This window comes from Budorcas taxicolor, chromosome 16, assembly GCF_023091745.1.
Source record: "Budorcas taxicolor isolate Tak-1 chromosome 16, Takin1.1, whole genome shotgun sequence".
Taxonomy (NCBI): Eukaryota; Metazoa; Chordata; class Mammalia; order Artiodactyla; family Bovidae; genus Budorcas; species Budorcas taxicolor.
Window position 1 is genome coordinate 16,157,007 of NC_068925.1, and position 26,850 is coordinate 16,183,856.

Sequence of the window (26,850 nt, forward strand, 5' to 3'; positions counted from 1 at the left end):
GGATAAAATATATGTAGTGTTAAAATTTATAACATATTAAATAAACATATCAAGTGTTTCTTTTGAAACTGTTCAGTGTCATAAAACATTTATGCTGAAAAAGTAATTATGAGTGAAAGTTTCTGATGATCATTGCTCAGAGTGGGCTTTAGTAATCCACTGTATGATGTTGCCCTGACAAGGTTTGTTGGAACTCAGTGACTTATTTTCTAACAAATGAAGAAACAACCTAAGTATGAAAGAGCTCTGGAAAAAAAGAAATCATTTTGGTGTACTACTTGCGATTGACTTTTGCCATCATCTAATTTAAGACAATGGTATTAGACTTTTAAAAAAGGATTTTCCACCTCAGCACCTTAACTGCTAGAAAAGAACCTTCCAGGGGCTAACTAATTGCCTGTGTATTTTGTCTAGGTGTTGAGGGAAAGCTAAGAGAATGAAGGCTCTAAGTCCCCAGTGGAAGCATGATATGGCGAAGCAGAGCTGGTGCTGAATTGTTCTCTCTGATGGCTCCATGGGAGTGGATAGCACTGAGTCTTCATTGCTGGGTTTTAGCGGTTGCTGCTGTTTCGGATCAGCATGCCACAAGCCCCTTCGACTGGCTCCTCTCTGATAAGGGACCCTTCCATCGTTCACAGGAATACACAGATTTTGTGGACAGAAGCCGGCAGGGATTTAGCACAAGATACAAGATATACAGGTATGAAGCAAAGGGAAAGCAATGGCAGAGATGTCTTCCTTGAAGGTGGTGGATAAGTAAGTTGCTCTAAGGGCAAGTTTCAGATGGGAAAGGGTTTTATATGAAGGGTTATTATTTGTCATTCACCACGGTAAAGTTTTCTGGTTATTGCAAAGTATTTCTTGCAGATGCAACGTCTTCCAGAAAAACTGGATAATGGTGACCATTTGTGTGCCACTCCCAAATTCTAGACTGCTACCCTGCTGTAAATTCAGTTCACTGTGATGCTGGGTTTATCGCTTTAAATACTCAAAATTTTAAATCAGAATTTCTTGAATGGCATTTCCTTTCTACCTTGTACCATGCTTTGTTACCTTTTTTAGCTTAAATGGAAATGGCATCTTCTACGAATCACTGAGAAAGAAGTTGAGTCACCTCATCATTTTTTACCTTCAAGGTAATTGCACATTCAGAAGCTGGAGGAAATGGCCATGGGATAAAAAGGAAATGCACGTAAATAGGATCTGGGAGCAAGGGCCAAGAAAAAGGAAGAGATTGAGATATATGGCCTTTAACTTTCACTGCTCTTCTAAGCTTGAATCTAAATAAGTTACACAAAAGGAGTCATACATTAAATCTGTCAGACTGCTTGCTTCCCACAAGTGCAGTGAATCCATTAAGTAGAGGGGTATACAAGTGGTTGCCTGAATGGGTTAGATTGCATTGATCTATGCCATAAAGAACGTTTTATGAAGGTTATCGGTTTGGTTTGTTTTTTCATGATAGAAGTTTACAATTCCCAGTGATTGGTTTAGCATGCATGCAGAAACAACATTTCATTTTGTATTGGTGTCTGTATCTGTGTAGTTCCTGTTATATAAATATTTTATTTTATGTTATATGTGCACCAGAGGGCACTGTGCTTCTGATCTGTATGTAGTCTTTCATATAGCATTCTGAGAAATGTATAAATCCGATCAGCCATGCATATTTACAGAAGAGACTGAGGGTACTGAACATGTTCTGTAAGGCATCACGCAATTCTTGCTCTATGTGAGTGTGTCCCTTTATTCCAGGCAGCCAGAGCACTGTCACAAGTCTGCAAAAAAGAATTATTCTATACTAGTGAATGAAATGACAAATATTAAAGATTTCCTTTCTGAAATACACCAGGAAGCAGTCAATATATTATGATTCCAGTTATAATCATTTTTACATGTTTTTGTGGGTTTAGCCAGACTTCTTTCACAGACTGAGTGAAGCTATTAAATTTCAGAGTGAGACTGTCTTCTGTTTCAGCATTCTGAAGAAAAATTTTTAACAGTCTCTCAAACAGACTGATGCCAGAGCATGTCTCAATGATCCATGGCATCTCTGTTGGGAGGTCTGAGGTCTTGTCTTGTGTGTGATTGTTGAGCTTTGGATTATCTATTGATTGGCTGTGAGTTGCAAACATGGCTTGACATGTGTACAGAGGTTCTTGGCTGAATGAAAGAGGCAATCTTTGGATTACCACAGTGAAAGGTAATAAAGAAAATAATGCCTTGGGATTGGTGTGTAGGGTTCATGCATTCCCTGTTGTCTTCATGTTTCTCTATTCATAAAGACTCTCTATTCCTCATCCTTCTTATGTTTCTACTGTTGTGGTTTGAATAAACATAAATGGGAATTGTTTATTTATAAGCAATGCAATAAGATGTCCCTGTCCTTCTGCCTGGACCAGACTACAACTTATATAACCTTTGACACATTGGTTGATGACGCTATGATCAGTGATGGTTGCTATGAAATGAACGGTGTAGTATACTCATGAGGATTCCATTTGCCTTGGCACTGTGAGATATTTCATCTGTCCAACGAGTATTTCTTCACATTTCAGAGAATGCTGTCTACCTAGCTCTTTGATATAATCGATGGGTTAATATGGGTATGAGTTTTCCCTAGTGAAGTTGACCTTATTTTTGAGAACTTGAGAATCTAATTCAAAGATTAGAATGGATTTCTGGCTTTGTTTAGTTATTACCTCTGTGTTAAATATTTGTCTTAATAATTTTTAGAGACTTATGTTTCATAAATATTTAATTACTGAATTAGTGAATATCTAAGACTCATAAGTGGAAAATTAGTATTTTTCACTATTAAGCACTAAATTTATTATTTTATCATTTATCATTTTATCTACAAGTGCTTATTACTGTCATAATCTTCTTTTTGCAAGTTATTGCATTGACATAATATCTGAAATGCTTTAGTTATAAATGTACAACATATTAAGCCTGAATAATTAGGTCAAATTTCTTTCAGTTGTCAGTCTTCATTTTATCTTCTTTTCCAGTAACATATTTTTCTTTTCACCTCAGATATAGAACAATAAGATCATAACAACTGAACATTGCCAGAATCATAGTTAGGACTTAAAGTAAAAGGAACCACCGTGTTTTTTTTTTTCTTGATAGTGTGCATTTGTGTCAACTATCAAGTCTTATTTTTAAATTGAAGTGTATTATATTTTTAGGTTTTATTCTGAAGCTACGTTAAAAATATGGCGTGATTGCTTTATGAGCAGATCATTGAATTGAAGACCTAGAATGAGGCTGCTAAAACTTAAATTGTTATTTTGTTAAATATTAAAGATTGGATTTTCCACTATATTTTAGCTAAAGATGGATAATGGAACTTAGGGTAAGCATTTTAAGTAAGTGTTCTCACTTTTAGAAAGTGAACTATGCCTGGAGAAATTTTGCCCATGTAAAGCACAAAATAAGAGTACACTTGGCCCCTTAATAAGTGGAAGCCTTGTGATGGCAGTTATTATGGTCTAGAAACACCCTCAGTCAGTAGGCCCACCAGCAAACATATAATTTCTTCCACACCACAGAAATCCTCATCCTTTTAATAAATTATAGGGGCTCTGAACAAGGGACACACTTTTAGTATTTCTGACACTATTATCTTGAACCAGGGATATGAATTCTAAGATAAAATAGATGGTGATTTTTATCCCACAAAAAAGATATTTCTCATGTGTAAATCTTCATATACATTGCTAGAAAATAAAAGTCTTTTTTTCCCCCCTAACTTTTACCATTCTTTTTTTAACTACATGTGTAAGAAAATCATGCGGGGGAGTAATGATGCTTTTCTTATAACTTTAAAGAATAATATTACTACGTATCATTTTACTACAACTTAGCTTGCTTCCTCAGAGCGATTTTTCAAAGCAAAATTTGAGTGAGAATAAAAGACAATAGGGATAAATATGATGCCTTATTGGTCTTCTTGGTAATGTTCCCTGAGAAAAATTATATTTAAAGAATGACTTGGAAGGGAAAAGATAGTCTAGAAAAAAAGTAAGTGTTTGGACACTTCATGACAGGGGTAGAATGTGGGGTAGGGGAGAGTTTTGAATAAATGGTTCTGCAGTTTGGGTAGCCATGTGTGAAAAGCAGTTTTCCGGGTGGCTCGGTGGTATCGATACCAACTGGAAGGCAGGAGACGCAAGAGATGCAAGAGATGCGGGCTCAGTTCCTGGGTTGGGAAGATCCCCTGGAGGAGGAAATGACAACCCACTTCAGTATTCTTGCCTGGAAAATCCTGTGGACAGAGGAGCCTAGTGAGCTCTAGTCCACTGGGTCAAAAAGAGTCCGACATGACTGAGTGACTGAGAGCACACATGTGAGAAAAATAGAAATGAGATCTCTTTCCAGTATCATATTCACAAATCTACTTTATAGGGAATAAAAATCTGAATAAGAAAGGAAAAAATATTACATTTCTAGGAGAAAAACAGAGGAAAACACTTTTAGATATGTAGGTATTTCCTAGAATTAAAAGCATTAAACAACCAAAACCCTGATCAGTTCAGGTATATTAACGTTAACAAGAGTGTAGCCACCAGCAGGATCCTGGATGAATCTCCCAAGCAGAATGTTAAGTTCAAGAAGCATAACACAGGAAACATTTGCACATAATCTGATTTTATTACATGAAGTTCACAAAACAGGCAAAAGTAAATTACATTTAGATATGCATACCTAAACGTGGTTGGTAATACCTAAAAAATTCCCAAGGAAAAGACTATAACAAAAGTCAAGATAGCAGTTATCTCCATGAGGACGGGAGAAGGATGGGGTTTTTAAGGGAAAACGAGTGATCTCTAAAATAATAACAATACTTTTAAACTGCTTAGCTGTTACACTCATGTATAGACTCTAAATATTTTAGACAATTATTCATATGGATTTTATATTTCATAATCATTTAATAAGTAAATACATATTGTGTCAGCTTTGAATTAAAAAACTGAAATCCTCAGATTAAGTAGATTAATTTTTTTCTTTGAGTTATTCGCAAATTCAATATTAAAGTTTATTAAGCCCTTTTGCATTCTGTAGGAATCTTCAATTATGTGCTCTGATACAAAATTATATTTTGGTACATATACATGCATTTCTGTACAAAAAACAAATTTTTCCTTGTTGCTTACAAAGACCTTCCATTTTTTTAATATGTGATTTTTACTGTAGCCCTTTATTGATGATACTGTATCTATTTCAAAAAGTTACCATCCAGAGATTTTAAATAGTATGTCTGTAAACAGCAGACATGTTAAAAAATAATTAAAACCCATACTTTTGAAATTAAATTCATTAATCATTTTACCACAGTTAAGTAAAACCAAAAGTTTCCATAGATAATTGACCACATCTTTGCAATTAAATCTTCTAATATATAAAAACAAACCCTTTGCACAACTTACATCTTTCTCTGTTCACATTTATTAGTCAGGTTTGTTCAATAAATATGCCCTTGATTTATTTGCCAGAGATCTAATAAAATTGTGTCAGATTGTTACAGTCACATCTCATGGTGACTCAGATCTCCCCATCTCTACCACTTTGCATATTTGGCTTTGGCTATTGGCTTTGGGCTTGGCCTTTGCCTTCTCTTGTCAGTGTGGCATCAGCAAATATGATGCAAGTAGAAGCTTATAAAGGTGCCTGTGCACTTGCCTTGCATTGAATTAGATCTGAAAACAACCTTTGAAGAAGTTCAGTCTAGACCGATAGAGCAGAAGAAACCACACAGAGCAGAGAGGAACCAGGCCAGATGATGTGTTTTGGACCTGACAGCCTCCAGACTGAAAAAATCACCACATGAGGAAGTGGGGCCATCCCAGGATACTCAGACCTAGCTGATCTGGTAGAAAACTGAAAACCACATTAATGAATAGGCATACTGGAAGAATCAGACAGCTGAGCCCAGCTCATAATGCTCATTCATTCACAGAATCATTAATAAGCAAACACCAAATCTTTCTTTAAGCTTCTAAGTTTTGGGAAGGTTTTCTATGTACCACATATAGTTGATATAAGTATTTTTTCATCAGGAATATAAATTGGACAGGTATTTATTAGTGATATAAATAATCACTATATACTAAATCGCTAAATAATCATGATATAGTAATCATGATATCATTTACAAAAGAACATTAAGAATGCATATATTTTTTAAAGAAAAAAGGAGATTCTGGTTTAAAATGTCTTCTAAATAGCAGTTCTTTATAGCATCACTTTAATTTTTCTATTTAAAACAGTGTAAATTCAACAGTTCTGTTGCTCAGTCATGTCCGACTCTTTGCCACCCCATGGACTGCAGCATGCCAGGCCTCCCTGTCCATCGCCAACTCCAGTTTACTCAAACTCATGTCCATTGAGTTGGTTATGACATCCAACCATCTCATCTTCTATTGTGCCTTTTCCTGCATTCAATCTTTTCCAACATCAGGGTCTTTTCCAATGAGTCAGCTCTTTACATCAGGTGGCCAAAGTATTGGAGTTTCATCTTCAGCATCAGTCTTTCCAATGAATATTCAGGGGTACTGAAAGCTCATAACACAGTAACTTGGTTGGTATTCAACTTTCTGCCAGAATATGAGAAGCATTTTAATGGTTATATGAATCAATGATTAGCAAATATATTTTAATGCTTAAGACAGAGCAAGCCCAGTAGCCTTGACAGAGGTGACACTTACTGTAAATACAGTTGGGAATTATATCATTACTATCAGCTACCTGCTCAGAAACCCAGAGTTGGCTCCAAATAGGAACTGTGCAGTTGTCTCTCTCCTGCAGAACTCTGCCTTGTGATGCAACCAGAGTATAAATATTCAGTTTCTCTCTTTTCCATGATATTTGGAGATGGTAGTTGTCAAGAATAGTGTGGTAGGTAGAGGTTTTGGCAGATAAGCATGACCCAAGATCCCCTGGAGAAGTGATTGGCTACCCACTCCAGTATTCTTGGAATTTCCCGGTGGCTCAGATGGTAAAGAATCCATCTGCAGTGCAGGAGACCTGGGTTCAATCCCTTCTGGGTTGGGAAGATCCCCTGGGTGGAGGGCATGACAATCCATGCCTGTATTCTTGCCTGGAGAACCCCCATGGACAGAAGAGCCTGGTGAGCTACAGTCCATATGGTTGCAAAGAGTTGGACACGACTAAGCACAGTACAGCATGTAATATTTGGGACATACTGATACTAAAAAATAATTTGTTCATTTACACTCTACTTTTACTAATTGACATGTTTTATTTGGAAATTCTGGCCAGTCTAGGAGGAAATAAGTGATTACTGACATTAACGATTATGTATCAGTGACAAAGATGCCCGAAAGTAAATTTGGAACAGGAAAGGGAAGAACCCAGAATGCAGTGAAATCTATCTTTGTAGCATTAAGTGGAGTGGGAAAATTTATGTTTATTTAAATTTTAAAAATAGGAACTGGGAAAAATAAGTTCAAATATTATTGCAAACCTTAAGAGTAGATATAAAATTCAGCATTACATCTTAAATTTCCTTGCTACCTATAAAAACAAACATATAAAAGCTTAAAAGTTAAATCAAGATGATAAACATAACTTAAAACAAGATAGCTACAGAAAAATACAGTTAATGTAATGAATGTAAATATTTCAAGCTCCAAAAATAATTGGAATAAAACATTTAGTAAAATATGCTTCTTATAGCAAAGTTACTTAAAACAAAATTACACCTAACAGAAAAGGCCATAAAATGTAAAAAAGATGATCTACTATATTAAAGTCCATATGATACCCTCTAGTGGATAACAGTTTTTAATGGAGCATGTATATCTTCCCTGATGGCTCAGCGGTAAAGAATCCGCTTACCTATGCAGGAGACATTGGTTCAATCCCTGGGTCGGGAAGATTCCTTGGAGAAAGAAATGGAAACCCTCACCAGTATTCTTGCCTGAAAATTTCCACGGAACAGAGGAGCCTGGTGGGCTACAATCCATGGGGTTACAAAAGAGTTGGATGCAACTTAGCTATTAAATAACAACAGATGGAGCATCCGTATAGTGTAGACTAAGAAAAGATGGAACTAAATTCTGTGATTTTATTACGTGATTATACTTTCACATGTTATGTCATTAAACCATCCAACCAACCCTCTTAAAATAATTCCCAGTTGACAGGTTAGCAAAATGAAAACTTAAACCCTTTTCCCTTTTGTTTACCCCTCCTATCCCTGAATATCTGTCCTTGTACCTTTGATACTGCTCTAATATCACGTGTTGCCTCCTCTGAAGTATGAGTGCCTTGGAGGCAGGACCTTTCTAGTTTCTATTTTAATTTTACAATTTTATATACCTCATCTTATTTCTTTATTTCTATTTGCCTTTATATTCCTAGAACAAGAAGTTGCTCACTTTACATTTGGGCTGCTTGGTTTCAAAATCAAGCTCATCTCATTGAAAATATACCCTCTTGAATGTAAGCGAGGAGACTTGAATTGATTCTTTGTCACTAACCAAACTGTTTAACCTCAGGCTTGTAAGTTAATTTCTCAGGCTTCAGTATCCTCTTTTGTAAAATTAAGGATGCTCTAGATTTCTAGAGATCTTTTGAGTTATAAACTTCAGTGTTAGCAATCCCAAAAGCAAAATGGGAAAATATCAGAACAAGTTGATAAGCATGAAAATGAAAATCAATTGAGGTTAATTCTCCTATCTGCAGCCTTTTGTCTTTTGCAAAAGTCAGTTATAAATACTTTAAAAAAAATAATATCTAAAAATCTCTCAGATTACTCTGTGTTCATGGGTACCTAAATCTAAATTTTGTAATAACTTTCATTCTCCTTGTTACTTCAATTCTTTTCTGTTTTGTGTATGTTATACTGTAAGGGCTATAGTGAGGAAGCTATTTTTCCTAGTTGGTTGATTTTCCATAAATCCTTCCATTAGTCTGTTAGCACAATACCATTCAGTGATAAATTAAGGAGAGTATTCTAGGTAGTGAGTTTATATATAAATAACAAATTAATTAAATATATCTACTCAACAACTCTAATTACATCTCCAATTTTGAGAGTAAACCATAAAATAAATTTAAATTTTTGATATTCAATTCTAATTCATGGTTGAATCTGCATATGAATTCATACTTTGTATCTTTTAGTTGACACTGGAAAAATTTCAGTGAGGAAGAAAATAGATATATTAATTCAAGGCTTTAGGAGTTATAATGGAATTTCAGAAAAGTGAGTTCTTAATGGGGATTGTATATAGCCTCATGATAAGTAAATACATGCTTTGCAACAATTAACAGCAGTTATAAATAATAATACTTAGCCTAAAGTACATTCACATTTGTTTCTGTTGTATTGAAAAAAATGAACAGAATTCCTAGTTCATATAATTATTTATAGAAGAGAAAATAACAATTATGATTTTTTGGCATTCAGACAAATACATTATTTGATTATTTGTTTCTCTAGTTTCATCTTACCAAGCACTCTAATTCTTTGCTACCCTTATCTCTGTGATCTTCTTATAAATTTAATTGCCAACATTATCAGTATCGTTTTCTCTTGTTATCATTGCTCTGTGGGTTTTGAATTGTTAACATGCATTTTTTTTTTAAACTGGGCACTATTCCAAAAATGCAAAGTTTAAGACTCAAGCGAAAAAGTTGAGTAATAATAGTTTTTAAAGAGTTTCCTTGGCTTTTTTCTTGAGAGTGTGTGTGTTTAAAAGGACTGTTATGAAAAAAAAGTCTTTAGCATTGTATCTCTCATTGTAAGTAAGAAAAGGTCCTAAAATGGCATTTATTAGGTCTTCTTTGTTTTAATATAAAAGTAATGGCGCTAGCAGTAAAGAATCTGCCTGCCAATGCAGGAGACCTAACAGATGCAGGTTTGATCCGTGGATCGAGAAGATCCGCCTGGAGGAGGGCATGGCAATGCACTCCTGTATCCTTGACTGGAGAATCCCATGGCTAGAGGAGCCTCATGGGCTACAGTTCATAGGTTCACAAAGAGTCGGACATGACTGAAATGATCTAGTGTACAATGATGCAATTGCTATTTAATTGCAGTATTTAAAAATTGTTTCCAATAATATTCCCAAATATTAGTTATAAAATTAAGATTAGGTTACTATTGTTTTCATTTTAACAAGCATATAACATGAACAGTAAAAGAATCCTCACCTTCATGTTTTAACTTCCAAAGTTAAAGCTGTAATTTATACTGAATATTTATGATTTTTAGTAGAATACGTTTATTCAGTTTCTATCATCAAACCATTCTTTCATAGAAGTAACAACTTATAGTTATTTTTGAGATTACTTTTTCTATAAATTGCTTATTTTCCCTATTATTTTCAACTGGAATTATAATTCCATAATTGGACTTAAGATGTAAACATTATCCACTGAAGTTCATTTGGCCTAGAGAAGAGTTTTATATCAATTAATTAGTAATATTTATCCTTGGAATTTGCCTCAGACTGAAGTGATGTATGAAATACATAGATATCCAGCAAGTGTTGGTTGAAAAAGATTACTCCAAGAGTGATCATGCAGTGTTTATTTTCCTTTCATCTATCTCTCTTAATATTCCAGTAAACAAATGCCATGTAAATGTAAAAAGTGTACTATTTATTGTATCAACAAACTCAGGAAAAACATTAATAAACCATTTTAGTTTAAGAGTAAAAGCTTGTAACCTTGATTATAAGTGTAGGAGACAGTTTCATGCTCTTTGGTTACTATTAAAGAATTACTACAGCTTTTCGGCCAAGGGCTTCCCTGGTGGCTCAGAGGGTAAAGCGTCTGCCCTGCAATGCGGGAGATCCAGGTTTGATCCCTGGGTCAGGAAGATCCCTTGGAGAAGGACATGGCAACCCCACTCCAGTATTCCTGCCTGGAGAATCCCATTGACAGAGGAGCCTGGTCGGCTATATGTGTAGTCCATGGGGTTACAGAGAGTTGGACACGACTGAGTGACTTCAATATTCCAATAAATATATTCGGGATGATTTACCCGTGGTCAAGGCAGAGTTTTCACAATATGTGGAAGTAGTTCACTTATGTACAAGTCTGTTGTGAAGGCACCAGTATCTCTAAACTGCAATATATATTTGCAGACATACGATTACTTTTGTGTCTGTCTCTGCTCTTTTTTTAGGAGTCTTCTCTTTTCCAAATAAGTGCAGTCTCTTTGTTTTCTTCTTTTTTGACACAATTGAAAAGAGGCATCGAGAATGGCCTTGCCTTTCATTTGCAAGTCCTTTTTCTAAAAGACATTTCTTTGGCTGCTCACTTTAACAGATATTAGCAGCTAGCTCATTAATTAAATTACCTCCCTGTCAGTCTGAAATTAGCAAAGGCTGGACTTGGCTGTGGGCTTGTGCGTGGCTGTCTTATCTTAAAGACACACACTACTACTATTGCTCCAAAACAGAATCGAACATTAGATTTAAATAAACACACCCATTTAAAGTTATAAAGCAGTTCCTCACAAAATGCAATCTTTAAAAGATTATTCATTGTATAAAAGTGTTTTTTACAACAATCCTTAATCCATTACCCATAAGAATACTTTTTCATACTTATAAAAAGCAAAGGGATAATAACTTTCTTTGCATTTTATTATTACAAAAAATGGACTTTTTATAATATAAAATCAAAGATTCTAATGATTAAAAATGTCCTTAGCACTCATCTATTCAAATCAATGATATGTAATGCGTGCTGTGCAATCTGTATGTTTAATACTACTGTCAAATTGTCATCACCCCTTTCTTTCAATGTTTCAGTGGATTGAGAACTCACTCTTTCCCAAGAATACAGAACCAGTGGATAAAACATGACACTTGGGAATGCCTTCCTGGTCAAGAGTCACAATTTGTGAGCTTGCATCTTCTAACCATTGTACCAAATCTATCTCTTCATTGTTTATTCACATCATAGTACCCAGGTACCTATTCATCTTCAGTTTTGTAGAAATCATACCTCTCTGTATACGGCAGTCTGACTCTTCTACTTTGGAGAGCACTGCATGTGTGTCCATATCTCATTGAATGTACTATAAAAGCCTTTTTAGTCTGTTTGACAAATTTATCAAGAAAATCTGTACTTGATCATTATAATCCAATATCCTCCTTATTTCAAATGTGCACATTTGAAAAGAATATCTCCTATATAAATGAAATTATTTTAGAAACCTTTAAAAAACCTATGGATGTAAAAATATATTTTTAAATATAACAGAATAAGAGTATAAACAGACCCTTGAAACACAGATCTTCTTTGAACCACAGGAACCTTCCAGCTAGATACATTTCAGTTCTTGCAATGTTAAGCACTGTATCAGAAATTTCAAAATCCCAGCATTCTGAAATTAAGCCATTTTTCTCTTAGCACTTTAGGTTTCAAAACTTGTCCTGCCCTGGAAAGACATGAGGCTCTAGTTTTTATTTTTGTATTTAATGGAAATATTCATATGTTGCGTTTCAAGGGCACTGATGTGTTTGAGTTGATGACTTAGACTCCACCAAGGATATAAAATAAGGTATACTCTCTCTCTCTCTCTCTCTCTCTCTCTATATATATATATATATATATATATATATATATACCTCATTTTTCCTCTGAAATCTGAAAACTGAACTCGGATACATTTCACTCAAGGGCTTCAGATAAAGCCCTGTGGTTCTGTATTAACCTTCAGTCTTTTCTCTAGTATTCCCATAGAGGATATTATTTTTGACCATGTTACATGCAAACAAGGTACAGTTGGATCCCACAGGGTGTGCTTTATGGCCTCATGTGCTGGGCAGTGAGGGAGTAAGGGCAGGATGAGTGGAGGGGCTGGGAAAGGAGGGCCTGGGATGTGCTGAGTGTCGGGAGGCTCAGAGGATAGGGCATGGGGCCTGAGGTGCTGCTGCTGAGACCACTCTTCCCAGAGGGAGCCTGACTGAGGGATCTCAGAAGTTACACCAGGTGATGAGGAGTTGAGAAACACTCATATTCCCTGGGTACCAGAGGCCCCTGGCCCCAAGCTCATGTGTAAGCAACCTGGGTCACAGCACTTATCCAGTAAACCCCAGTCCTCCTTGATAGCTCCCCCCCAATGATGCTCAAATATTTGACAGAACACGGACTTCTTTGTTGATCTGTTAAGTTAACTAGCCATTTATGGAGGAAATGAAATGTGTTGTCCTATTCTTCATTTCTTTTCCTAATTTTTTAAACATGTATAGAATGCAATCCAGAGCACTGTTTTTCCATTATAAATGTTGAAATTATATTTGCAAATCCTTAGTTTTAGGTGTGACCATGTAGTCCTTATACTGTACTGAAAAGGTTTTAAATCTTTTTTTTTTTTTTTTTCACTTGACCTTTAGCTTAAAGAGTTAAACTACTTATTTTTGGCATTATGTTAATTTAGTCCTGCTCATAGAATAGAGAGGTGAATGGAACTAAGGGTAGGATAGAGAGAAGACTAAGAACTAAGAATTACAGAACTAAGGTTTATAGAACTTGGAATTATAGAATCTAGGTTTCAGGCCTGTATCTATCATTTACTTTTTGTATAAATGTATAAAATGGTATCACCTCTCTTTGTCTCTGAGTCCCTATTTATTAAATGAAGATGACAGGAAATTCTATAATTTTATTTCTAACCATGAGATTCCACTGAAGCATAGTCCTTGATGGCCTCTTTTGGAAGAAAGTGTTAGTTGCTCAGTGTTGGTTACCTGACTCTTTCTACCCTGTGGACTGTAGCCCACCAGATTCCTCTGTCCATGGGATTCTCCAGGCAAGAATACTGGAGTGAATAGCCATTCACTTCTCCAGGAGATCCTCCTGACCCAGGAATTGTACCTGGGTCTCCTGCATTACAGACAGATTTTTTTTTTAACCACTGAGCTGCCAAGGAAGCTCCAAAATTTATTCACTTGGCTGCACTGGATCTTGGTTGCAGTACATGGGATCTAGTTTTCTCACTAGACATTGAACCCGAGCCTCCTGCACTGGGAGCCTTGGGTCTTAGTCACTGGACCACCAAGGAAGTCCCATAGAGAAGCTGTGTTTGTAAACATGCCATAGAACTGACTGCATTTTTTTTGTAGGGTCATTATTTGAATTTGTTTTGAACATAGTTTTGTAATTTAAAGACTTTTACTTAGTGAACTTGATATCTGAAAATAAAGATCTCAGAATTTTCTAGAATTTCTAAAGTTCCTGTGTAATTTTTCAAGATAAACAATCTTAGTTGTTTCTAAAAAGAGAATGATATTGAAACAATGTAAGATACATGAGGGTTTCCCTTGTGGCTCAGCTGGTAAACAACCCACCTTTGATGCAGGAGACCTGGATTCTATCACTGGGTTGGGAAGATCCCCTGGAGAAGGGAAAGGTTACCCACTCCAGTATTCTGGCCTGGAGAATTCCATGGACTGTATGGTCCATGGGGTCACAAAGAGTGGGACATGACTGAGCGACATTCACTTAACAACTTTAAATACATGAATTAAAATATTAAATCTGTTGGAAGGGAAAAAAAAAAACTCTCTATTATTGATGCTGCCAAAATAATTTAGTCATTATATAGTTTTAGCAAGTCATGTAAATAGTTTTTTTTTAATTTTTATAAAGAATCCATGTAAAAATTCAGTGACTGCATTTTATATTATATTTTAGCTTTCAAAAATGATTTTTGATATCTGCCTGAGGAGGCATAGACTAGTATGATTCTTAAATACATGTTATATTAGCATATTTTAGATTAAAGTAGTTTGATTCAAAGTATTTTTCTGAAAAAAAGTAAGACACTGTGAGTATTCCTTTCATTTCACTAGTAGGAAAAAAAAAAAAACCACTTTGAATGAGAATAAAAAAATTGTCCTGTCACACAGAAACTTAATATCAAATGTCCTGTTTTGTCCCTTCTTATGGATTCAGGTGCTTTACTAGAGGAAATTGGACTTATTGTTGATATGATATTAGGTTAGTATTATATTTCATAAGACTGAGATTCCCTACCTCTGTTTCTGGCATCATAACTATTAAAATTGGGCTCATACTTCAGCCTTTCCTTGGCACTCTTCACATTTTGAGATTTACTGTTCAGGCTTTGCATTCAAATTATCTTCTTTCTTATCCTGGCCTCAATAATACTTCTAAATTAGATCATCATAGAGTTAAACATCTTTCTACCATTAATTCATTCAAAATACACACACACACATACACACACACATCTTATTATGGAAAATAGTGAACTGGGACTTCTGTCTTAGAACAAACTATTTTTTTTAATTGAGTTATAAATCAACATATATAATTGATTATATACATTTGATTATATTCATTTCAGATGTAAAACATAATGATTTGACATTTGTATACATTGCAAAATGACCATTATAATAATTCTAGCCAATATTTATCACAATACATAGTCACAAACATGGTTTACTTGTGATGAGAAATCTCAAGATCCACCCTCTCAGCAAATATAAACTATAATATTATAAACTATGGTTACCACGTTGTGCATTAGTCATGATCTAGTTTTTCACATATTAGTCATGATCTAGTTTTTGATGTATGTCTTCTATTTGGTTAAATATAAAGGAGTTTTATACCATGCTTTTGCTATTTTAAACTTAAAAATAAATTGAAGCTGGAAACTCAAATCATATTAGGGTACTAGGATTATATAAACAGTTTTTGTTAATATAGCCAATTTCAGCTGAAATACTCTTCATTTCATCTTTACTGTAATGTTCATATGAACATCATGCCTGCTTATGAGCAACACATGTTTCTCTTCTCAGAAGTGTGGAAGGTGAAGAGTACAGCAAATTACTTTCACCTTTACATCTGCTGCTCTGAATCATTTCAGAGTCAAAAGAGAAGAAACATGTTCACTTTTAAGCTTCTCCCATTATGTGTCTTCACACACACACACATACACACACACACCCCTCTGAAGATGACACCATTAAGCAGAGTAAATAGAAGGTGTGATTTCAAATCAGAAAAGACTTGGCCACATCCTAATTTGCAATGGGCAACCAGGGCAAAAATGAAAATAAGTAAATCTCATAATGGTGATGAAATTGTTCTCTGGAATCTGAGATTGGTGGATCCCGTAAAGAAAAAGGAACTCCCCCAATATGGCTGGCATGAACCTGTCCTTTACTCCTGCAGTCATTTAACTTGCCTTGAGAGCTGGGAGTGCATCACTTTTAGGCTGTCTTGGGGAAGAAACATCTACTATAGGTGAATGCCTGCTTTGAATGGCAGGAGTAATAGCCTACCTGCATCTGTGCTAGACCTAGCATGTATCTCAGACAAAATTACAGTTCACTAATCATTTGAGGAATTGGATTCATATAAACCAGCATTTTCTAAATGTGGATGGGATCTTTGTGAAAATTATTCCAGTGGCTTTGAGTATAAAAATCTCAGGGTATATGCCAAGTAGTGGAGTTGGTGGATCATATGGTAGATTTAGTCCTAGTTCTATGAACCTAGAGCCTACTTAGAAAAGGCAGAGGAAGCAGAGATCAAACTGGCAACATCTGCTGGATCATCGAAAAAGCAAGAATTCCAGAAAACATCTACTTCTGCTTTATTGACTATGCCAAAGCCTTTGACTGTGTGGATCACAACAAACTGTGGAAAATTCTTAAAGAGATGAGAATGCTAGTCCACCTTACCTGCCTTCTGAGAAATCTGTAAGCAGGGCAAGGAGCAACAGTTTGAATAGGACAGGGAAGAACAAACTGGTTCCAAATTGGGAAAGGAGGACATCAAGCTGTATACTGTCACCCTGCTTATTTAACTTATGTGCAGAGTACATCATGTGAAATGCCAGGCTGGATGAAGCACAAGCTGCAATCAAAATTGCCAGGAGAAATATCAATAACCTCAGATATGCAGATGATATCACCCTTATGGCAGAAAGCGAAGAGGAAAGGAACTGAAGAGCCTCATGATGAAAGTGAAAGAGGGAGTGAAAAAGTTGGCTTAAAACTCAACATTTACAAAACTAAGATCATGTCACCTGGTCCCATCACTTCATGGCAAAAAGATGGGAAACATTGGAACAGTTATAGACTTTCTTTCCTTGGGCTCCAAAATCACTGCAGATAGTGACTGCAGTCATGAAATTAAAAGACACTTGCTCATTGGAAGAAAACCTATGATCAACCTAGATAGCATATTAAAAAGTAGAGAAATCACTTTGCCAACAAGAGTCAGTTTAGTCAAAGCTATGGTTTTTCCAGTAGTCATGTATGGATGTGAGAGTTGGACTACAAAGAAAAGTGAGCACCGAAGAATTGATGCTTTTGAACTGTGGTGTTGGAGAAGACTCTTCAGAGTTTTTGGACTGTAAGGAGATCCAATCAGTCCATCCTAAAGGAAATCAGTCTTGAATATTAATTGGAAGGACTGATGCTGAAGCTGAAACTCCAATACTTTGTCCACTTGATGCGAAGAACTGACTCATTTGAAAAGACCCTGATGCTGGGAAAGATTGAAGGCAGGAGGAGAAGGGGACGACAGAGGATGAGATGGTTGGATGGCATCACTGACTCAATGGACAGGAGTTTGAGCATGCTCTGGGAGTTGGTGATGGACAAGGAGGCCTGGCGTGCTGCAGTCCATGGGGGTCGCAAAGAGTAGGACACAGCTGATCAACTGCACTGACTGAACTGAGAGCCTGTTACTTTCGCCTTTTACAGAGTGAATTAAGTCAGAAATTGAAACAGTTATTGCACATTAGCCATATGTATGGAATCTAGAAAAATAATAGAAGCGAACATTTTGTAGGGAAGGAATGGAGACACAGATGTAGAGAATAGTCTTGTGGGCATAGTGGGGGAGGGAGTGAGTAGGATGAATGGAAAAAGTAACATCAGCATATATACACTATTGTGTGTAAAATTAGTAGTTGATGAAAAGTTGCTATATAGTGCAGGGAGCCCAGGCTGGTGCTCCGTGTTGACATAGAGGAGCAGGGTGGGGCATGGGAGGAGGCTCAGGAGGGGGGTGGGGTGTATGTATAATTATGGTTGATTTTTGTTGTTGTATGGTGGAAACCAACATAACATTGTAAAAATTAAAAAAAAAATGAGGTTTCATAAATGATTTCTCATAAAAAGTCCTCTAGGTAATAAAACCTCTAGATATAAAACCTAAACTCAGCATAGGTTACTAGTGTAACCTAACAATAAAGTTCTACTGGTAAACTGTAAATTTCTCCAAAGGAGGGAAATATGTCTTCTTGACAATGTAATTCTAAAAATATTGTTGATAAGTAGTTTTGTGGCTTTGATTTTAGTACAGTTTATATACAGACAGGAGTGATAAGACAATGCAAGAGAAGAGAGAGAGAACCATTACTGGGTCATCTGGTGTTTAAACAAATGAATAATGGCTTAACAATTATATTTAGGATTTTCTTCCATGTTGTTTTGTAATAAAATGACATTATTTTTGTAATTTTTGTAGCAGCATCTAAAGCTTGTGCTTAATATTATATAATGATCAAAAAGTGATTCTAAAAGAACTCTTGGACTTCAAAGAGATCTTAGGGACTATTAATTTGGAATCTCCTCATCTTACTTTTGATTTTATTGTAGTATCTTGAGGAGTGAAGCATATACTGTTGCAAAATACCTCTACATAAGTGAGTTGCCCCCCTGTATTCTTTTTAGCATTATTTCTGCTGTTCCACTATGTATCTTACAAGAAAACAAAATTATAACAAAATCTTGTAGAACATTATTTAATAAAATATTTACTCCTCTTCACGATGCCCAAGAATGCTCAAACTACCTCACAATTGCACTCATCTCACATGCTAGTAAAGTAATGCTCAAAATTCTCCAAGCCAGGCTTCAGTAATACGTGAACCGTGAACTTCCAGATGTGCAAGCTGGTTTTAGAAAAGGAAGAGGAACCAGAGATCAAATTGCCAACATCCGCTGGATCATGGAATAAGCAAGAGAGTTCCAGAAAAACATCTATTTCTGCTTTCTTGACTATGCCAAAGCCTTTGACTGTATGGATCACAATAAATTGTGGAAAATTCTGAGAGAGATGGGAATACCAGATCACCTGACCTGCCTTTGAGAAACCTGTATGCAGGTCAGGAAGCAACAGTTAGAACTGGACATGGAACAACAGACTGGTTCCAAATAGGAAAAGGAGTACATCAAGGCTGTATATTGTCATCCTGCTTATTTAACTTATATGCAGAGTACATCATGAGAAACTCTGGGCTGGAAGAAGCACAAGCTGGAATCAAGATTGCCGGGAGAGATATCAATAACCTCAGATATGCAGATGACACCACCCTTATGGCAGAAAGTGAAGAGGAACTCAAAAGCCTCTTGAGGAAAGTGAAAGTGGAGAGTGAAAAAGTTGGCTTAAAGCTCAACATTCAGAAAACGAGTATCATGGTATCTGGTCCCATCACTTCATGGGAAATAGATGGGGAAACAGTGGAAACAGTGTCAGACTTTATCTTTTTGGGTTCCAAATCACTGCAGATGGTGACTGCAGCCATGAAATTAAAAGACGCTTACTCCTTGGAAGAAAAGTTATGACCAACCTAGATAGCATATTCAAAAGCAGAGACATTACTTTGCCAACAAAGGTACATCTAGTCAACGCTATGGTTTTCCCAGTGGCCATGTATGGATGCGAGAGTTGGACTGTGAAGAAAGCCGAGCGTTGAAGAATTGATTCTTTTGAACTGTGGTGTTGGAGAAGACTCTTGAGAGTCCCTTGGACTGCAAGGAGATCCAACCAGTCCATTCTAAAGGAGATCAGCCCTGCTTTTTCTTTGGAAGGACTGATGCTGAAGCTGAAAGTTCAGTACTTTGGCCACCACATGAGAAGAGTTGACTCATTGGAAAAGACTCTATGCTGGGAGGGATTGGGGGCAGGAGGAAAAGGGGATGAGAGAGGATGAGATGGCTGGATGGCATCACTGACTCGATGGACGTGAGTTTGAGTGAACTCCGGCAGATGGTGATGGACAGGGAGGCCTGGCGTGCTGCGATTCACGGCATCGCAAAGAGTAGGACATGACTGAGGGACTGAACTGAATTGAATTGAATATATTTTATTGTTCCTAAGTTTATTAATATAAATTAACTGAATTAGTTATATTTTGATACAATTTTTAAATAGTTTAATTGTATACCATGAAGTCATTAGTTAGTTAGTTAAGTCACTCAGTCGTGTCCGACTTTTTGCAACACCATGGACTGTAGTCCACAAGGCTCCTCCATCCATGGGCTTCTCCAGGCAAGAATATTGGAGTGGGTTGCCATTTCCTTCTCCAGGGAAGAAGTCATTAAACATTTTCAAATATAAGCATAAAAATTACTTAAACACATAAAAAAATTTTTGAGTGGTGGTTTCCCAAAGTATTAGCAAAATGACCTGTTGATACAATTAAGCTGATTTTATTCCTACATCATAAATGAGTGTTTTCCTTTGTAATAGAGATTTAAGAATCCCAGAAACTGGGGAGCCTGGTGGGCTGCCGTCTATGGGGTCGCACAGAGCCAGACACGACTGAAGCGACTTAGCAGCAGCAGAGTAGAGAAGTAAAAGTTGAAGTATTATTGGGATTTTCCTATTTTGGTTAATTTTTATATATCATGGGCATCTTGGCATTTTGCTGAAGAAATCCAAAGTGATCATCTAATTATTTAATAAAAATTTAATAACCTTAAACAATGCTGGTTATATACACAGAATGCTTTTAGCCGTTCTCAGGTGAAGATCTGTCTTCATTAAAAGAGTAGAATTTATAAGACATTAGTTGTACTTGTGTAGTTATCTTATAGAGTTATCTGAGAGTCTCAGCTTTCTGAGAGAAAATATAATATCTCGCTTCTCATAGTTGCAGCATTTTCCAGTCTTGGACACACTGTACGCTTAATAAATACAATAATAATACAGTAATAGCTTCCACCAGATGGCATTGTCTGTACTTCACACCATGTCATTTGCTTGTTTGCAGCCACAGACAATCGAGACCAATAAGTCTCATAATTCTATTTGTTTAATATCATTTTCAATCAAACATATTTTCTATATTCATTATATTGCATGGGATGTATTATTCAGATGATCTTTTGGGAACAATTTGAATTAAGAACAAAAGTTTTTAAAATGAATTATTAAGCATTTTTATTGGTATTTGTATCATGTATCTGCCATTTATAATTCAAAGATGTTAAGAGATGCAAATTTGGATCTCCTTGTGCTCTTCTTTTGGGAATGATAATTTATCCTGGGTAAATTTATCTATTCTGTACTATTTATCTAAGAAAGTCATGGAATTATAGCCTTCTAGGAAAAATTATTGGCCATATAAATTTTCAAATCTTTGGCTCTGGAATTGTCTACTCAAAAATTGGTGTAAGTCAAAACTAAAACAAAAATTTCATGCTGCTTCTAATTCAATAGTACTTAAATGCTTATCTACATCTAGCTAAGGCAAATTAGTTCCCTCAATCCATGCATGTGTTAAAAGGTTATTTTATAAAAAGTGTATGACTTTCATAGATATAGAAAATAAATGTGTACAAAATTTTTATTTAACTCACTGATTAATAGGGAACTAGTTAGAAGTTATACTGTTTCAAAGAAGAATTCAATCAGGGATACAGACGTGAATTTACAAATAGATGTGTAGCTAGTTTATTCCATGGTAGAGAGGATAATTAATTGTCTCTCTATCTTACAAAAGCTATTTGCATGTCTATGAACAAGAGTCATTTGCATTGCTGTCAGTTATCTAAAACTTGCAGAGTTGTAAATAGCTCAAAGGCGATGGAAAGTTCAGAATCCTCCTAGAATAAAATAACCCTGAAAGGTGTGTTTGGACCCTGCCACATTTTTCACTGAAGACATCCACTGTATTTAAAAGTTATTTGCATTTTGTTCCTACACTTTCCTCCTACTCACTTGGCAATCTTAAAAATCTAAACGTGAGATTCATGACTGCAAAGAAGTCTGCATGGTTAGATTTGGCCTAACTGTTTATATAGGTGCAGCATGGATGTTAATTTTCCAGAGACCTTGAATTTACTTGTGATACTAGAAGTGTGCAATACCGAGCAATCGTTAAGACCGCAAATTGAATTTCTGTCTGAAATTTTTAAATACATTTTGGATTGGACTTTTAAAAGCTTTTACTGTTTGTTCTCACAATAATAGGACACCCAAGTCCAAGAGAGTTTCTCTAAGAGATTTTACCTCTCTTTCCCAGCCTGGCATGAAGAAACGTTCCTCACCCCTGATAAACTTTGGAAACCAAGTATTAGGCTAATTTTCTTGGAATAGCTTTGTGAGAATTGGTTCCATAAGTATAGCCACCATTTGTTTCTTAAATAAGAAACCTTATTATACTACACACATGACACTTCAATGAGACTTCTGTTATATAATTGATTTGCTGAACTAAATCCTGGTTAGAAAGAGGGCAGGTTTTTACTGACCTAAGCAAATAAATATATTGCTGTGAAAAATTAAGAAACAGAAAGATTTTAAATTCTGAAAGTTCAGTGAGAATCAGATGTCATTTTTAAAGTTTCAAAAGTATACTCTACTGTAAAAGTATAGATTATGATATTGGTATGGATTAGACTGTTCAGAAAACAGACTTTCTTCTGTAGCCAGAGGGTTGAACATTAAATAAAAAACAAATTGTTGTTGTTCAGTTGCTAAGTCATGTCCGACTCTGCAATCCCATGAACTTTAGCATGCCAGGTTCCCCTGTCCTTCACTATCTCCTGGAGTTTGCTCAGATTCCTGTCCATCAGGAATCAGTGAATCCATCTAACCATCTCATTCTCTGTTGCTCCAATCTCCTTTTGCCTTCAATCTTTCCAAACATCAGGGTCTTTTCCATTGAGTATTCAAGGTTAATTTCCTTTAGGATGGACTGGTTGAATCTCCTCGTAGCCCAACGGACTCTCAAGAGTCTTCTGTTGTGCCTGACTCTTTGCAACCCATGGAGGTAGCCTGCTAGACTCCTCTGTTCATGGAATTCTCCAGGCAAGAATACTGGAGTGGGTTGCTATTTCCTACTCTACATAACAAAAGAAGTGTTCTAAAAATTCTGACATGGTCCACTGATAAGACCTGAAATTTGTCTAAGTGATGCCTATTTAGAAACCTTTCCAAATACTTAAAGTGTCAAATGGTTTTTCTAGGCTCGAGGTGTTATAAACCAAGGCTAGTAAAACTCACTTTCCAAGTTTTGCCCTTCCTTATGCTTATTTATATTCTGAGATTTGACACTTTCCTTTAAGACAAGTCTCAGGGCTTCAGGATGTCAAAGCTAATTGCATTGCTATAAATGCATTCATCTTTCTATATTTAATGAATCAATAGATGATATGTATCTCAATGATTTTTCAGTTTCAGTGTATAGTATCTGAATCATTACACCCACAGGGACAAAAAGCTCTTTAGGATACCCAATAAGTCCCACCAGTGGGAAGGAGTATCATGTCAAAGAAATAATCAACACACACACAACACACACACAGAGCCAACAACTACTACTTTAGGACAAAACCAAGTTTTTCCTTGAAAAACAAAAGCACAGACAAAATTATATTTCTTTGCTCCTAGGCTATTGCTCCAAGGGTGGTCTGCACTTCTCATATGAGTTATAGCTCTTAACCAAAATAGCTTCTGTTTCATGGAAATCTGGAATGTGGATAATTGAGAATTTTTTTGTCATTTACAAACATTTGAACAGACTAGCAAAGCACATGACTACACGTAATTCTGCTTCTTAGAGTACACGTATCCTGTTTTTTTTTGCTTTTTATAAAGTGGCTAGAATTAACATTTCCATTAACATGACCGAAAGATATAGCCTGCTGTAGTAAATATAATGAGCACAAGTAGATAACAAAGCAATTACAAGAATGATGTCTAGCTACTCACTAGAAAATTGGAGGACAAAAGACAATGGAATGTGGTAGATAGACAGATAGGATTAATGGTTTCAGACTGTGACCTTTGCTGTAAGAGAAAGAAACAGGAAGAACTAAGGGAAGACAGCTGCAGAGGGAGGTAGTAGCAATGATAATAAATAATAATGGTAACATGTGACATTTGAGCTGCGATCTGAAAAGTGAGCATGTGCCATACACAGGTTGCAAGGAGAAAGAATATCCCAGGCAGAAGAAATTGCAGTCAGTCATTAGAGAAAAGACTTGAAGACTTTGGAAGACTAGGTATGTGATGTTAGATGAGGTTAGAGAAAGACCCAGAAGTTCAATTTTGGGGGTTTTGAATGTCTGGAGTTGAGATCAGGTGATTTTCTACATGCTAAGAGAAAGTGTTGATAGTTTATTGATTGTTGATATTTTAGCCAGAGGATTATGTTTGATTTGACTTCCTTTTTTAATTTTTATTTTTTTAGTTGACATTTGACAGAGAGCTTCATATTTTGTTGGAGTATAGTTGCTTTACAATATTTTGTTTCTGCTGTACAGCAGTGAATCAGCTATATGTATACATATATCCCCTCCCTCTTGGACCTCCCATCCTCTCCCTTCATCCCACTCATCTAGGTGATCACAGAGTACTGACCTGTGCTCTCTGCGGTTTCCCACTAGCTCTCTGTGTTATACATGGTAGTGTATATGTATCAGTCAGACTTACTTTCTAAGAGATTATTTGACACCATGAAGATAGTGGACTAGAGACTGATATTAGTCAAAACAAGGATAGCAGCTGTGAGATTTACAGTAATATAACGAGGAATAGATGAAGACTTGGATCCATGGTAGTGGAGAATACATGTAATTTTCTCCATTTCTTTAGTTATAATTTAAAACAATATTCTTAATTGCTCAGTCCATTAGAAGTGATCCTGTTAACAAAACAGCATTTTCTAAAATGTTTGTAAGTCTGTATCTCTTTTAATGAATTTCATGTATTTATTCATAAACGTGCCATGCTAAGTATGTGTTTATTAGAAAAAAATTAAAAACAAACATTATAAACTATGTTTGAAATATGACCATTATCTGTGAGTTGATAAGTGTCAACATCTGGAAGGTTAATGATAAATTAAGTCAGGTCTATTCTTAATTCTCATGGCAAATGGAGAATTTTTCACAGATGGATTAAAGTAGACTTCGCTGAGAAGCAGGAAAATAGGTTCACGCCTCTATTAAGTCTTGTGTAGACAGAACCTTCAAGAATCATTTTAGGTCCACCTCTTACAACAGGCAGTAGAATTGCAAGCAAAAACAGATAGTTATGGTTACTAAAGTGGAAAGATGGTCATGGTCGGGGGGTAGATAAGTTCAGATGTTGGAAATAACATATAAACACTGCTATATACAAAATGTATCATCAACAAGGACATAGCACAGGGAACCATATTTAGTACTCTATATGGAAAAAGAATCCGGAAAAGAATAGAGGCATGTGTGTGCATAACTGAATCACTTTGAAACTGATACAACATTATATATACCTGAAACTAACAACAATATAAATACCTGAAACAATATATACTACAGTATAAATACCTGAAACTAATACAACATTGTAACTCAACTATACACCAACATACAACTATATACCAACATACAACATGTTAGAATACAACATTGTAAATAAACTATATGCCAACATAAACGTTAAAAAGATAAAAAGTGCTCCAAAGCTCCACTCTCTTTCATTGTAAAATTATAGTTTCAACTCTAATATTAATGACAGTTGTTATTAAGCAAAGATGAGTTTGTTAGGGAATAGCGGAGGAATTCCAAACCATGGCACATCACATGTATGTTCAAGGAGGGGAAAGGGAGGCTAGTTTTTATTAGGTCCTCAGAGGAAGTTGTTATGAACAGAAGTTCTTTGGGGGAGGAAGAAGACAGCGTTGTAGCAGTTTCACATTGGTTGTAAGTGATGAAGGTTTGCTCTCTCTGAGCAGTGAGGAGGTCTCTCTTCGGGTGACTGGGTAAGCTGAGACCAGGAGTACATGCGGGAAAAGTGTTTTTCCCAGCTTCATGTTAAACCAGATTTTCATTATCCATTTTCACAGTTCTAAAACTCTCATTGTGCCCTGGAAGATGGGAGTTTCTGATGGATAATTGGTCAAAGGATGACCAATTAAAATTGTTTTTCATCATTTTTGTGTGTGATATAGATTCTGAATATCATCCATTTTGAATGACCCAGAAAAATGAGAAGTCTGTTTCGAATTCATAAATTGTCAGCTGTGTGTTATAGTTCTTAAAGTATCTTATTTTGGAAATAAAAGAAGTGGCAGGTGGGCATTTCATTGTTTCCATTATGTAGAATTCCATGACTTTAATGTTTAAGATTTGTGATATCTGTACTTTTAACACTGAAAACTCTGTTTACAGGAACAGAATTTGACTTCTGTGTGAACGAAAGCAGTAACAAAGTGTGGATAGAAGGGTTCTGTTTCATAGAAAACTACTGGGATTTACATATTTGTGATTTGCAGTTTTGATAATTTCCAGCACATCACTCTTTCCATTTGTGTGTGTATTTGTGTATGGATGAGTGTGCTTTGTTACTGTATTCTTCTATTCCATTCAGTGTGTTCTTTTTAATGGCATTATTTACTTCATATTTTATACTAAAAATGAATGCCCATTAGATCTCATGGGTTTATGTGCAAATTATTTTCTGTTTTTGTTCTTTTTCAATTCTTTTCAGCAATGCAGATAAATGTTTGAATGACATTTCAGGAAAAAAGCAAATAAAATATAGATTATTGTTAATATAGTTTGCATTAACTGACAGAAAAAATAT

General features: G+C 35.7%; 1 protein-coding gene across 1 annotated transcript in view; it reads left to right on the forward strand.

Annotated features, from left to right (window-relative positions):
* Positions 1–464: 464 nt before the first annotated feature.
* Positions 465–26,850, forward strand: part of BRINP3 (BMP/retinoic acid inducible neural specific 3) — a 458,463-nt gene continuing 432,077 nt past the window's right edge. Inside the window, exon 1 of the mRNA XM_052654055.1 lies at positions 465–700. Coding sequence (XP_052510015.1) covers positions 465–700 — 236 coding nt within the window. The remainder of the gene's footprint in view (positions 701–26,850) is intronic.